The 16,204-nt window shown below is 35.4% G+C and overlaps 1 protein-coding gene across 7 annotated transcripts in view; it reads right to left on the bottom strand.

The window, feature by feature from the left end:
• Window positions 1-16,204, bottom strand: part of KHDRBS2 (KH RNA binding domain containing, signal transduction associated 2) — a 378,776-nt gene that overhangs the window by 62,751 nt on the left and 299,821 nt on the right. For 3 of the 7 annotated variants that reach the window (XM_080584879.1, XM_080584878.1, XM_080584880.1), the window contains exon 7: window positions 6,623-6,705. In XM_080584879.1, the coding sequence (XP_080441005.1) occupies window positions 6,623-6,705 (83 nt within the window). Of the gene's footprint in view, window positions 1-1,343; window positions 3,704-6,622; window positions 6,706-16,204 lie in introns of those variants that run through there. The other 4 variants (XM_080584883.1, XM_080584881.1, XM_080584884.1 and 1 more) reach the window with 4 other exon arrangements.

Here is a 16,204-nt window from a genome sequence, read left to right as displayed (position 1 = left end):
CAATAAGTCTATGTCATTATAAGAAAGAGAATCAGAATTGCAGAGACTAGAATCATAGAACCATAGAATGACTTGAGTTGGAAGAGACCTTAAGGATCACTTAGTTCCAACAACCTGCCATAGGCAGGGATGCCCCCTACTAGATCAGGGCCTCATCTAACCTTGTCCTGAACACCTCCAGAGATAGGACGTCCACAACCTCTCTGGGCAACCTGTTCCAGTGCCTCACCACTCTCTGAGTAAAGAATTTCCTCATTACATCTAAACTAAATCTCCCCTCTTTTAGTTTAAAAACATTCCCCCTTGTCCTGTCATTAACTGATTGAGCAAAGATCTGCAAACTTGGTGAGGGTGCACTTGATTCCACTGTCTACGTCACTGATAAAGATATTAAACTGTACTGGTCCCAGGACAGAGCCCTGAGGGTCATTCAGGTTGGAAAAGACCTTGAAGACTGACTTACTAACATCAGACTACTACTGGTTGAATTGATAGGTATTGCTATGAATATATTGTTATTGAGCTATTATACTGGTATGGTCATAGCAACTATCTGCCATAGCAGGAAAATGGACTTGGCAGTATATATGTCCTGAAACATTTTTTTCTTGTTATATTTTTGTTATTAACACTAAGAAACAGGAGCCCAATGGGACTTTGCATACGACAGCACAGTTATAAGGATTCAACCACAGATAACTATATCTTTTGAATTAGATATTATTCAGCTAGATGAAGCTATGCCTAACTTGAAATTCTCTGATACCATAACTTTCCTTTCTTCTTCTTCAGTCCTTTAAGATAGATATGTATCAGCTTTTATCAACACTATCTATAAGTCTTCAGATCATGTAGAAACAGAATGTATTTCAAACACATTAATGACATTTCATGTTAAGATTAGATTCTGTATTACCATTAGCATCTTAAACAGCTTCAGAAACAGAAGTTTGGTTATTGGCTTAGCGTCTGGGTTTGCAGTGTGCATCTGACAAACTAAAACCAAATCACTGTCCCAAAATGATCTGTATGCCAGCATGGAACACATGTCTAGAGGACCGTTGCCTATAGTATTACATAACAAATTTGCAAGATTAACAGTAAACATTTTGCCAAAAATTGCTTCAAGGTCCTAAAACTGGGATGTTCCATTAGTGGGGCTGGGTCCAGGCTGGCAAGAGGAATGATCTTTATCTATGTCATGGTGCAGCATACAACATAGATAAGATGTCATGAGGTGGCCTGTGCAACTATGGGGTAGGATCTGTAACTCAGCAATGGTTTGCGCTATTTTCCTCTATCTTTCATCACTGAATTATTTATTCTTTTTAGTACATTACAGGTTTTGTGATTTTTTTTTTTTTTTTGCAGGCCTATATAAAGCTTAGGATGGGAGTCACAGACTTTTCTTTCTTTAATAAGCACCTGCTCAGACAGACAGAAAAACAAGAGGAAAGCAGCTCAGGAAGCCTTTGCCAATGTACCAGCTACCCAGTCAAAAAAAAAAAAAAAAAAGGACTCAATGTTTGAGTGTTCATGCCAGATGCTGTGGAACAGGGAAATTATATCAAACCCAAAATTTAAGCTTCATTGACTTCTTTTTTGTTTCCCTTACAAGCACCATTGTTTACACTGCATGTGGTTGGTTAGGTTATGCACAGGTGGTTTAAATAGAATATACCCTTTCTGTTTTGTCCCGATTGGTCCATCAGTCACAGAATTCCTTAATATCTCTTTTTTTGCTGTGAGACATGGTACCTTTGAAATTAAACTGATGGTGCTAGTAGAGACACAAAGGTCAGTGGAGATGACTACAGATGTGGTAGCAGAGCTGAATGTGGCTCTGCTAGCCATCAGGTTTCTCAGCTGATTCACCAGCAACTGACCTACTTCTGCAAAATCACTTTCTTGGTCTTGGCTGAGGTGTTTGGCCATGCTTTGCATGCAGTACAGTCTGATCCTCTATCAGACTGTAAAGAAACAGGCAGTTCTTTTAGATCCTCTCACAAAAGATTTCATCCTCTTCACCTGGTGATCTAGTGTTCTCATCCCATGAATCCTGGACAACGGTGGTGGCTCAACAGACTTATAAGTACCTGCTAAGAAAATCAAAAGGGTATTATTATATTTTGAAAATTGACAGGATCCTCCCACATCATGTCTGTTACAGCTGAGATGGAAATAGATACTTCTACCATTTTGGAGTTTTGTTTTATGAGCTTGCTTGTTGGCTTGTAAAAATCACATTTATGTCTTTAAATAAACTTCTCAGTAAGAATGGAAAGGAAGGACTATTGCCACGTTATATTCCAACATGGTTTGAAGGAAGAACACATTAAGGACATCAGTGTAGTTGAACTGCTAAAAAGCATCAAAAAGTGGACAAGCAGCACATTTTACAGGCCTGCAGAGGAATGTCTTTCAACTTAGCAGAGAAATTTGGGCAGCATCTGGTATAACGACTGATGAGGGTCAAAATCTAGCCATCTTACTGGTAAGGGTCCAGTCTAGATAAAAATCTGTGCAGTAATTTTTTTTCATACCTGAATGTTGTTGGACAAAGAGAATATACATCAAGCTTTTAACTATCAAGTGCAAGGGAAGGGGCAAACTTATATGGATATTAACTATTTGCTGAAATAAAATGCTGCTGTTTGAGAACATCAGCTTGATTATTACCCTCACCTGCCATCTGTTCCTCACCATTAAGGCACGTGAATTGGCAAAACAGGGATGGCCATCATATTCAGAAAGGGATTTCACTTCTGATTAGCATGTCTAGGATTTATATTTTTAACAAAAGTAGTCAGGCTAAAAGTTCAGGAGACAAACATAGCTGGCAGAAAAGGGTTTGAATGTTCTCTGCCTGATTTCCAAGTATCTAGGGAGTAGTGTATGAATTTAACAGCTTGAATATCCCTTGGTATGTCTGGGCAGGTGGAGGTCCTTACCACTGAAATCCATTTTCACACTGAATGGAAGGGAAAGGAAAAAGATGTTCCATCAAGAAACTCAAAGTGTAGTACAAAATTGCCTGTGGGAAGTGCGTCAAATCTGATGTCTTCCTCTGCCCGCTGAAATCGTCTTTTCCTTGTTCTCTTTGGTCTCAGACAGTACTTTCATTCCAATTACCTTAAAATCTCTATTTTCACATCAATGTAAACACATTTCTAAAACCAGCAAGGTTTCTAAATGTCCTTGCTAAACCTGTAATCTTTTACGGAATCCTGTAAATAATGATTATAGACAGTGTTGGGAAAGACAGCCAGTTGTTCATTTAAATCTTTGTCCTGAGGTTCCATCCTGTTTTCTGAGTAGCCATTATGGGACAGGAAGATGAGGAAGAAAAAAGATGGCTTTAAAAATACAGCTTCTGCTAGTTAAAGCAAGACATTCCTCATGCAGTATAGACTATAGCAATAATTTTATTTCTCAAAACCCATAATTCTCTTCTCCCCAGACATAATAAGATACAGGTGGCACTTACCATAGCAATGATCAGGTTGTCCTTCTTCTTCAAGTTGCTTTTGTATCCATTTCAGTACTCTTGAGATGTCTCTTAGCTCATTCAGCCTTGAAGATTATTGTAGGGTTCATTCTAGTCTGATCCCAAGGTTCTGTCACGGTTTCTTCTACAAGTGACCCCATTCCCCTGTTATCAGTCTGAAATCAGACTGCTGTCATGGAGGACAGAACCCTCTGTCTGGAAGGGTGGCAGTGGTAGAGGTCATTAGAGAAGGACCTATACAGAATGTATTGCTGTGCCTGAAACTCTGTCCTTGACCTTCAGTACAAGTCTTCAGATAACTGTACACAGAAAAACAGTGTTTATCTCCACTTAATAGCTGGGTGATCTGGGTGCTGGGCATTTTTTCTGCTCCTTCTGTCATAATCCTGTGTAATAGCACAGTGGTGTATGCTAACAGCGTGCTCATTTTCTCTGCTATTGGCAGCAACTAATTTATAAAATATCTAAATCATACCTCTTGGGCAATGAAGGACTAAGGGCCTTCAGAAGAAATATATATATGGGCAGGAAGCCTCTGGTGAGCAAGTGGGAAACAGATATAAGGTATAAGATATAAGATATAATTGTCTGGAAGACAAAGGTATTGTTAACAGCGGTAGTGGTGGCAGGCTACCCAAACGGTATTTTCACTCTGTGCATTGGGTGCACAAGGGAACAAGGCACAATTTATGTGCTCTGCTCTAAAGCACACTGAATTCAGCTTGTGTTTATGTTCCACCCCCAACCCCCCCCCCCCCCCAACACACACATTCTACAGTTTGAAGTGACAATGAGAATAAGGTTTTGTCAATAAGCGTGGTGAGACAGATAGACCAGAGATTGGACCTACCCTAAGAATTTCCATATTGATTCTTTAATGAGCTGTAAAAAGCAAGTGGAAACTCTGCCCTTAACATGAGAAGAAAGCTTGAAGCTCTGCATTAAGCCACAGACTTCAATTATCTCTCGTCTCACGCTTCAGAATTTCACTCAATCCCTGAAGAGGGCAGTAATGACTTTTTTTTTCTCTCTCTGAGCACAGATTGTCTACAGTATTTCTTTTTTTTTTTCTTCCCCCTGTAAATCACACAGTGGATGAGATGAATAAGTACTCTTAAGTGTTACAAATTACCTTCTTTTTTAGTTGTGTGGTTGATAGGTATTGCACCTGTAATCAGAGTTACACTAAAAACAAGATCTTTGATTGTGAGAAGACTTTTTGGTATATACACCTGACCAAATACTGCGGACAAACTATTCTATTCTGTTGCGCTATTTCAGCTCAGTAAGGAGGTATTTCTGTGAAGATAAATAACCAATAAGGTACAGAGATCCAAACTGCATCTGTAATGGCCCATTTGTTCTTTACATCTTTGAAATCTGAGTAGCATGTTATTCCGCAAGTGCTCTCACTCAAGTCAAAAGATTACTTGTGGCCTTCAGTACCACTCAACACAGATGAGTACTACTGTGTATCCTGACATCTATTACAAAAGGAAATGTTTTAGTTACAGATTTAAAATAGAATAGGTATCTAGGAGGTACCACACATTGTAGAGAACATATCTGACTACTTAATAGCTGTTTAATTTACAAAAAATATTTGACTCTATAAGTTTTCTGTCTTGAGTAAAGTTATCACTACATGTTCTAGCTTTCTTGTCATAAACTAATAAACTCGATATATTTGCCATTTATTTGCTTGAGACATCAACTTGCAAAAAAAAATTGCAGGTTGATTCAGATGATAAAAAAGAGCAATATCATTGCAGAGACACTTCTAACTAACATTTTTTGAACTAGAGACAATGTGATAGTTCACTATTGTATCAAAAGATGGGCTGAATTCTGAAAAAATTGGAGAACCTCTGGCAACAAAAACATCTACCTACACAACGACATGATGGACGAAGCAAGTAATGTATAATTACTTGAAAGTGTGTTGTTAAAGTATATTTGAAGGAGTTCACATTTATGTGTGACAAATCCTTTAAAATATTGTTCACTGGTTATAAAATTACTTAAGTTATTCTTCTATTGGCTCAAATGCCACTCACTACAGCAGTTTTACGGCTCAACATTATTCTAACAGGCATTTTCATCAGCAAAGCATTAAACAAAAAACATGGTTAAACAAAAAGCAAGTTTAACGTCCCCTGGTCTTTAGGGTACAGAACTCTGTATATAACCATCATTTTCTCATCCAGTGAGAAGCACACTAACTCAAAATCTCTTTTCTTGTTAGAACTTCATTTGCCTTTCCACAATTTGACAAACACTCTTAAAAACCAATAAGCACATTTTCTGAGTAATTGGTTGAAGCACTCTTTTATCCTTCAGCTTAACTGTGGAAAAGATATCATTCCATATGTAATAAACATGGACCAACTGTTGAGGTAATATATGAGTGCATGTGGTGTGTGTGTACATCAAAAGGGATCATTTTTATCGCCTCTTTTTAGTGACAGAAATTATAGGAGTAGCTGTGAATATAATCCTCCCATTATCTCACACAGGACGGACATAAAATAAGATTTCCAAACTCGGTTACTTATACCAATTCTGAAAGTTGCTCAGAAAGTAACTGACTGAAGCTAATAGTTTCAGCGTTATTTCAAGCACACCATTCCATTCCATAATCTACCTTGATGGCGGATGCCAACCAGTGACAGTTATTTACCATCATTATTTTTTTTTGTTAATTTCTTTATCATTTTGCCCCAAACACTGTAAAAGCCTTAAATATGATATAGCCTTGATTATTTTGTGTTATTAAAGCAAAAAATTAATAATAAAATAAAAAAAAATGCGCCAACAAGTTCAGAATGACACCAGATAGGGAAATAGTATAATCACTTGCTTTTTTTTTTAAAAAAAAAAAACTACACTTAATCTGCAACATTTTTAAAAGTCTAGTTGTCTGCATTTTTACTTCATCTCAATAATTCTGTATATTAACTCTGACCACCATTATTACTTTTTAATGGCTATTTAAAGTACTGTGAGATTTTGTAGAATTTAATGTAGAAAACCAAAACAAGATATTTACATAAAAATTCAAGAGAAAATAAATGTTTTTCTTGGAAAATTTAATGAAAAAGTACAAATGCTTACCTTTGTGTTTGGGTGGCATAACTGTTATCATATGCCTCATAGCTTGGATCATCATATTCACCCCCATATCCATCATCATATCCCTAAGGGAAAAATAAAACACCAAAGCTTAAAAGAGTGATAAATCAAAGAATATTATCAAGCTGTAAAAGTAATCTGCATCAGCATATACATGCCGTGTTTGCCCAATATTATGGGCAACTTGCAGCCTTCTGACAAAAATTGTGAATTGTGAAGAAAAACCTGTATGTTGCAAGTGCAAAGAAATCAGTTACTCATTTAAGAATGGAATTTATTCACTGATAAACTGTAGTGCATTGTCCAGACCACAGTACTTCAGCAAGATCTATTTAGCCTACTGATGAATGATAATGAAAGCAATCTTTCCGCAGCAATTTGTTATATAAATGGTTCCATAAATACCTATAGGCAAAATGAACAAATGGCAGAAAAAAAATATACTGACTGTACAGCATTATAACAAAAAGGAAAATTGAGATAATCTGGGGAATGATTTCTGATGTGCTTGAATCTATGTTCATTCAAAGACAGGACAGCAAAGTAGTCATGAAATGCTGTATGGAAACACATTTCGTTCATTTTATTATTATTATTATTTATTTTTTCATTTTTCTATGAATTTTGGGAGCTGATATATATATGTTAAATAGAGACCAAGCGTTTTGTAGTTACAAGAAAATTTACCTGTTATGGGAAGTGCTAAAGGAATTAGGGGGCTTAAAAATCTGTGACTAAATACTAACTATAGCAGAAGGTAATTGAGAATTGAGTTTTTTCCACAGATAACCCAAATGCAGTCAGGCTGGGTAGACAGGACAGAACATGGCTGCTCCAAAATGACAGGACTCCAGTAAACAACCACTCTGGTAAACTGTCATAATCATGCAAAGTACAACATTACTTTGATATTTCATTATTTCTGCTAATTAAACTCTGTAATGGTATTGAACTACACTGGTACACACAATTTTCAGAAACCATTCCAAGGAGGATGCATTCACTGACATCTCAAACATATTAAATTTGCCTATCCTTCTGGTCTCTGAATGATCAGTGAGCATGAGTAAAGACTTCAGGTGAGAGACATTGCCCCTGGGGTGCTACACGGCCTGAAGGAAGGACAGGATACAGACCTCAGATGGTAACTCCATTTCTGAGGCACCCACATCAGCTTGCAGTATAGGAAAAAATTTTCTGGGCTGGAGAGTGAATCCCATTTTGAGATTGGGGAATAATCTCTGCCAGAATCTGAAGCCCACACAGACCTTGTCATCTTCTATTTCACATTGAAATGCACCATTTTTTCCCATTTCATTAATATAAACCATTTTCATTAATATAAACTCATAGCAAAAAAAAAAGTATAGTTAAACACATACTCCTGTAGACTAGTATTTTTAACATTATATGACTAAATACACGATCTTGCTTTTGGGGACAGGCTGAGAGAAACAATGAACCACCTGAGACAGATGTTAGTCACACTGATTAGTATGCTACTGGGTAGAATCCAGCCACTGTGAAGATGAGGGTGATGCAAGTTCCTATATAGAGTAGAGCAATAGCTAGAGGAAAGACATTTCAGCATGCTTACTCACTATATGAGAGAACAGAAAAGGCAAGAATTACAAATTAGCTCTTTCAGTGTCTTGATGCCTGAGGTGGATCAACGTTCAGCACCAGTAGGGCAGAGAACTCTTGTTAATACTTGACACTCTGCGTTACAGATTTTAACAATTTCCCTAAAGGCTCAGAGCAGGTCAATATAGTGCAAATGTTTCATGTGGAATGGCTGGAAAACAAGGACAGAGTAAAAAGCATGACACTTCTTTAATAAAGTATTTTCCAGAAAATGTTCTATTATTTGTACCATTCTGTAAGAGAATTATCTTCTAATACCACAAGTGAACTATTTATATAATGTACCTACAAACACTTTTTTCAAACAGTTTAATATGCTGTATTGTACCCAGACACACTTGTTCTAGAGAAGCTTTCAGGCAACTAGAACTAGAAATAGCTCTGCTCACATCCCTAAAGCATCTCAAACTCGCCAAGCATTTTTCTTCTGTTAAACCTTCAGCTCCTCAGCACCTACAACTTTAATGTTTGAAAGTATTTCTTTTGTGCACATTTTGAGAAATGACACACCCAGCTCCCATCTTACAGTGCCTGGGATTTGCTCTGGCCCTGCAGTGATACATCCCAAACAGGAGAGAAAGGAACAAAAACATATTTATGGAGCTGCAGTGGAGTTAACAATATTTAAAAACACTAATGAATGAGTTGAGGAATTTCAGTATAGTTCAGAAAAGCAATTTTTTTTTAAAAAGTGGAAATTCTAAAGAAATTAAAAAAAAATACAGCTCAATCCAAGAAAGGACTAACTAGAAAACAAGAATATTTAAGTATATATCATCCTTTCCTGACAAAGTGAAGATAGGAAAAACTATTAGAAGACTCTCAGAATAACATATGAAGTTAGCATTGGGAGCACTCACTTCAGGAGCAAATATGCAGTCCTATAATACAGAAAATTATAGTCAGGAGAAAAGGAGTGTATTAAAAAAGAAAAAAGTACACAATTGGAAAGAGACTTAGATTCTACTACCTCAGGAGGAGTTAAGTATCAATTTGATTCAACACCCAAGATATCTTTTGTAAAGTCTTATTTTATTTATTTAGATTTGCTTAAATCCTCTCCAAGCTTCAGATACTGAAACAAATGTTAAAAATATATAAAGAATAACAAGGGCAGGCTAATGTAATGCTTTCTCTTTAAACATGAGTTACCTACTCAACACCCTATGTTAAACAATAACAGACTCAAATGCACCAAGTTTAAATTATCTCTTCTCTGAAGAGCCTTACAAAATAGGATTTTCACAGCATGCTATGAGAAATGGTAGGTTTCATTTCTGGGAGACCAAGAAGAAAAATAATTCACATGCTTCTCGTGAAAAATGCCCACAATATTTTAAATTCAGTTGTCCTAGTAACACATGATAAAATACATTGTAAGGAAATCAAAACTTTTTTTTTTAATTATAGAAGAAAGCCCAAACTCTTTCTAAAACAGCCTACTTCAATATGTCTAGACTTTAAAAGGAAAAAAAACTCACCAAAAAAAAACCACAAACCAAACCAAAATAGTAAGTCAAAGTAAATTGAGTTATACTATTCTGTAACTTAGCAAATATGTGAACATGAGAAAGGTCTGCATGCCAGAGTCAAGATAGCTCTTCTCACTAGCTGCAGCCCAAAAAAAGTACCCCTGGACATAAAAATTAGTACTCTACCTCAAAGATGGCGAATATATAAAAATTCACTTCTAATTGTAACTCTGTATAAAACCAGGGTTTCCTCAGTAAACTGGCCTTCACATAGTCTCCTCTATTTTCTCCAGCTGGCTTCCACAAATCTACAAACATTGTCTCTCTCTTTTCTGTTGTGACTCAACCACATCCATATTCTATCGCATGTCCATATCACCTTACTTTAGATGTCTAAAAGCTAGTCATCTACTATCAAGCTAGTGGTAGATTCCTTTTAGAATCAAAGGGGAGAAATAAAACATTTCTAGAGGATAATTAATAGCACACACTCTTGACATCTACCTGAGGATGAGTTGTTTTGCTCTTTAAATAAGAACTTTCTTTTCAATGACTATAAAGGGAGACCAGTGTGGATGTGCAAGATTTAGATCTAACTAACCTTTAGGTATGTAAGTCAGTTCCTCATTTAAAGAAATTTATTGTATAGAGAAAGCTTATCTTGTAAAAATCAGCACTTCTAAGCTTAATTGTGAAGTAACCAGAGATCGAGAATGCAATCCAGAACATTCTGAAAGATGCCCAGGGAAGGATGGGAATGTCAGAATGTCATCTTAAACAGACAGTACAGTGTTCAGATAAGATCTCTTGTCAGACAGTTTGGTACACATCCAGATCTCAGGATATGCTAACAGCTATGGGAAATTCAAAATCCCACTCATTCTACTAAATGTTAAACACTGGAAAGAATACGTAGGAACATCTGGAAAGCCTTTTCATTCCAGATGTATGACTTATGCCTTTGGCTAGTCATGTTGCCTGTTTGGCTTAATAAATCTTCACATTTTTCCTGCAAAGAGCATTTCAGGGAGGGACCAGCAAGCACAGTTGTACCAGCCGCTGCCTCACTCCCATCACCATATTCTGATGGGCAAGGCATTATCCAGAGGGTGTGAGGTAGGTTCCTAAAGCATCTAGCTCAGAAACGGTAATTTTAACCAAGGTTTCCATCTTTTTAAGTAGGTCACAGCTATTATACTTGGGCCTGTAGTATTGTCACCTCCTTCTCTACTTGTTCCTTTAAAAAAACCTGCAGATAGCACTGTCATTTGGTGTTCAGAATGATTTGTGAATGGTGAGTTAACTGAGCCTCTCAAGAGAGTTATATGATGAAGAAGGGGGAATGACTTACATTCTACCAGAGTCACACATACCCATTTGGTGTTCAGTCCCCACGTTGTTCTAAGATAGTGACAGCTGAATACATGCAGAGGAACAAATCTCAGGACTTTAATTTTACATAATTTAGACAAAGGGCAATTTCTCCCTACTGACTGCAAAGAGGGTTAAAATGTAATTACTTTAGATTTGGATTATTTAGTGTTGAAAACCTGCAATTAGAGCAGATGAATTTCACTGAAGTACCTGGGAGGTTAGTCTTCTGCTGAGCAAAGATCCCCAGAAACATAATTTATGCTTAGAAACTGAAATTCTGTCTAAATTCTTCTGTAAGTACTTGTGACTGTTACCATAGCTGTCCTTGATTTCTTCAGCTATACCTCCTAGGTCAGAAAAAAAAGAAAAACTAAATATCAGTCTGTTGAAGATGAGATATACTCTCAGTGCTAGTGAGATCTCACCAAGCGTTTTGAAGACAAACTCAAAGAAAAGTAAGTAGAGCAGCACTATATCTATCAAAATGATAAATAACAGTAATAACAAAAATAATGTTAAAATTAAAATGGGAATACTAATCAACCGAAAAATCAAAGCTCTATGCTATGGACTTCATAAATGCAACGTAGGAACTAGAGTCTACAGTGATAAAACAGCAGAGAGTATATCTGCTTGCCAGAGGCAATGAGCTAATCTCAACATGTTGGGCTTCTTATTGAAATCAGTTTTATTCTTCACATATCAGCAATGGGAAATGTCATTATATCTGGATAGTAGAAAATACATAGGTGAACATCTTTCACATGGTCATGGAAATGTCACTGATATTTCAGTATACTCGCAGTCACAGATATTCTGTGAATTCAAAGCAGTGAACTTAAACGAGCTATTCATAAATGAGCTATTCATGTCCTCATATTTCAGGGGGTTTAAATAAACCCTGTATTGAACAATTATGGCAATAAAAATGAGTCAAACTAAAGAATTTTATTTCCCCTAAGTCCTAAAATTGATTCTATGCCAGATAAAAACAGGGCTGCGGTCACAGAAGCAAACAGCTAAGTGGTGCCAAAGCAGCCACAGTAAAACAGAATCTCAGGTACCTCATCAAAATTGCTGTGTACTCTCCAATTTTTTTTTTTTTAATTATTTTATTATTTTGTAATTCTTCAACTAAATACAAAATAAATGAGTAACACTTTAAATATATTTGGGTGTATTAAAATACATCAGAATGTAATGAAAATGTACAAGAAAATCTAACAGATATAGCACTTTTCTCCTTCCTTCCATATTTGCTGTAGCTTACAGAATAATTTGCTGTTGCAATTATTATACCCATACTGTAATCTGACTAATATGTTTTTTTCAAATCCTTCTGTTAGCTGTCCTCATGGAGTCACCTTAAAAGTCCTAACTCATGTGTCAAATCTCTGCATAATCTGCTGCCACTTACATCAGATTAGTTTGTTACTCTTTCTCTGTCCCCCGTCCTTTCTACCATCAACAATAAAACACTTTCCTCTCACATTTTACTGGTGTTTTTTTTTTTCCCCATAGTGCCTTTTCTTATGAAATAGAATCCTAACCTCAGAATCAATCATTTACCCAGTTTCTATTGCACAAAACGTCTCACAAACATTTCTTTCTTTCAATATCAGTATAATGACTTATTTTAGTAATAAGCAGCAAGTGGAGGTAAAAAGCAGTCCTAAATATATTCCTTATGTATCTCTGACAAGTTGCATTTTCACATCTATCTGGGAGTGAGATCCCTGAAAAAAAAAAAAGGATTTTTTAATTGTTATTTTATTGATGACTTGTGCTACTTTACATAGTACTTCAGTGATAATATATTATACTAGCAAGATGCATTGATGACAATATATCACATAAATGACATTTAAATGAAAGATTTATTTTTCCTGTGAATTTAAATAAATAGAATAGAAAGCTATTTTCAGCTGCCAAGGGAGGATGGGCTGTACTACACTCACAGTTGGTTTTAATTTCTTTATCATCTACTATTTCTGTTTGCAAAATTTCAAGCAAAGGAGATAATGAACTTGTGCGTCATGATGCTTGCCTAGAGAAGCTTATAATCAATAGATTGAGTTGACATAAAATCTGTCCATGGAACAGTAACGTTTCTTGTATTGTAGATACAAGAATAATTACAAGCACCTACTGAGGACAGACAGATATTCTATTTAAAAACTAATTGACAGTTTAAAGCATTTCACAATGGTTTAACATGATAGACACAATGCCTTCAAAGTAAACTGTTTCAATCTTAAATAGACTTTATAATAATCCAGCAAATGAAATTTCCAACCCTTGAAAGATTGGAAATTCCTAGGAATTCCCCTTCTTGTTTTCCAACCCATGAAAACTGGACCACAGTATTTTCCACTCTCAGAGCCTGTAAATATGTGAGTAAATGCTGAGACAATAGCAAAGAGCAGCAATGGTATGATAGGTGCTTTACAAGACCTTGAATTATATTTAATTTTAAATCAAATTTCACTCTGATGTATTATTGATGCTGGAAGTAGGCAGATTAAATATAACTTGGCCAAATGCAAGATAATGTGCTCTAGTAAATACATCCTCAAATTCTACAAACTGTGCCTTTGCTTGTGTCTCTGAATTTAAAGAATTCCCTCAGGAAAAGACCTGTGGGAGTCATCACGATTAATAGCTAAGAGATCTTTCCAATTTTACTGTGACATTAAAACAAACAAAGACAAGCAAAAGTAGCCTTTTATTTTCTATCTGAAGAAAATACATAGGTTAATTCGATGTGAAATACCATTGTTTTTGATCTATCTTTATCCTATTTTTAAATATATTCTACTATTAAGGATTCCTTGAATTAGTAATACCTAACAGTGAAACATCTTCACTCAGGAACAGTTTTGTTCAAGTCAACCAAGAACTATTTGTAATACTTAAGATGTAGAAGTGTTTTATTATATAAAGGAGAAAATCAGAGAAGTGATTTTCATCTTAAAAGGAGAGACTACAAATTCCAGTAGCAAGAGACAGGAGAAGCAGATAGGATATTGTTTGAAGTACTTAAAATAACAGAAAACTGAGCAAATACACATTTATTTATTAATTCTGAAGTAAGTCTACCTGCAAGTTCAAGCATTGTTAATGGTTGCATCTTTACATCCTATTTCTTGCAGATATAATATCACATTTTCATAAATGGCATCTTTCACCCAAATTTCAAATGTCCCAGATTGTTACAAAGATTGTTCACCACTTATTTTGCCCTTATATATTTCTCACTGAAGTAACAAAATATTTCCCAATAAAACATTTTTAATGAAAATATTTCCTAAAATAAATGTGGACAATGAGTTTTAAATTGATTTTGTAGTTTTCTTTGTCTTGTCTAAGTAATTTATGCATGTTGTATAATTTTAATTCTTTAAGCATTTTAATTGTTAATATGATTTCTTACCCCACATAAGAGGATATAGCAGGAATTATCATGGCTATATCTTCTAAATACTATTTGGCATTGTTTTAAGCCAAGGGGCTAAATATTATTTCCTCAGTTTCATGATAGCCTCTGATTTAAATTCTGAAGCTGCAATGTGAGTAGTGTCTCATCAACTTGTATATTTAAACTGATCAATTTTCTTTTCATTCAAAATGAAATTTTGAAGGGTTGACATAGTGAAACTCACTGTGAAAAATATAGGTAGATTCCAAAAGTTTTGAAAAATTATCTACAACCAGCAAAATGAAACATTAAGTTGCTATCAGTTCCAGAAGAGCTGAACTCCGTTTTTTTTTCTGCTTATGACAATAATTAAAGTATTATGCAGTGCTACTTGTAGTGTATGCAGCAGTGTTTATACTGCTGCTAATCATCTCTGAATGAAAATGTTCCTGGAAAACATTCTTGGTCCTGTGTATTGCACAGGAATAAATAAGAAGGTACACACTCATGGAATGTTCTCAGCTGTCATATTTCATCTTGTAATGGATATTGCCAGTGAATGACTAGGAAATATATTTTAGCTTGATATATAAAACACAAGGATTAGAGGTAATACAGAATTTTCTTGTTGGTTTTAAAAGATATGTAAGAACAGTGAACTTCACTAGTACAATATTATACAGGAATTATTGCAGAAAGGTCAGGTATAATTAAAAGCAAATGTAGAATGTGATGGGACTTCTCATTTGTGAATATAAAAATGAACAAAATAGTAAAAACTATTTAATATTTATTGAGGTACTTAGAGGTAGCCTTTAAACTGTTACTCCCTCAAGTTTGAGCATGCAAATAGAGAAATTAGGGATGAAAAAGAATAGATCATCTATTAGAAGCTCCTGTCAAATATGATTGCTCCTTTCAGCACATTTTCCAGTGCTTTCTCTAATCAAATTCTAAATATTGCCAGAAGTAGGGATTCCACCATTTCTCTTGGGAGACTGCCTGACAGCCTAATAGATCTTAGTGTCAGGACACCTCTGCTAAGTTTATCCCATACTACTAAGTATATCTCACTGTACAAATGAGATGTATTCTTTTAGATCAGTATTCTTCCAGGTCTGGGTTTATATTCTTCCAGTTTATTTTAAAAATAATTTATGTATCGAGATTCAAAGTCACATGCAATCCTGACACAGAGATATACTGATCAGCAGATAACACAGCAACAAGCCAGAATCCTCAAATCTTCAAAACCTTATACAGGTCCCTATCTCTACATATCCTTTCCATTTTCCTGGGTGCAGCAGATAGATATGCTGGAAAAGATAGGCTTTTACAACTTAGTCTGTACTAGATCAAGAGTGGGAAACACTGCAAGTAGCCACCTACAGACTTCTAACAAAAATGGCTTTCAGGATGCGTGGGATACAGGGATAGATGACCTGCCTAAATTAAATTCTTAAAATCCAATAGAATTTTATTGCATTAAAGTGCACCCAACAAGAAATGGGAAATCAGTACAGATCTCAAAATACAGGTTTTATATCTAGACACTCAGTTTACTCAGCAAGCCTCTAAGATGTATATCAGATTGAATTTGTTGATTTTTTTTAAAGCTGATAAAAGTGATGCAGGTACAAACCACAGAAAAAAAAA

The sequence above is a fragment of the Anser brachyrhynchus genome (assembly GCF_964034855.1).
Source record: "Anser brachyrhynchus genome assembly, chromosome: 3".
Taxonomy (NCBI): domain Eukaryota; kingdom Metazoa; phylum Chordata; class Aves; order Anseriformes; family Anatidae; genus Anser; species Anser brachyrhynchus.
The sequence above is the reverse complement of the archived record's forward strand: the minus strand, read 5'-3'. Positions and strand labels throughout refer to the sequence as shown.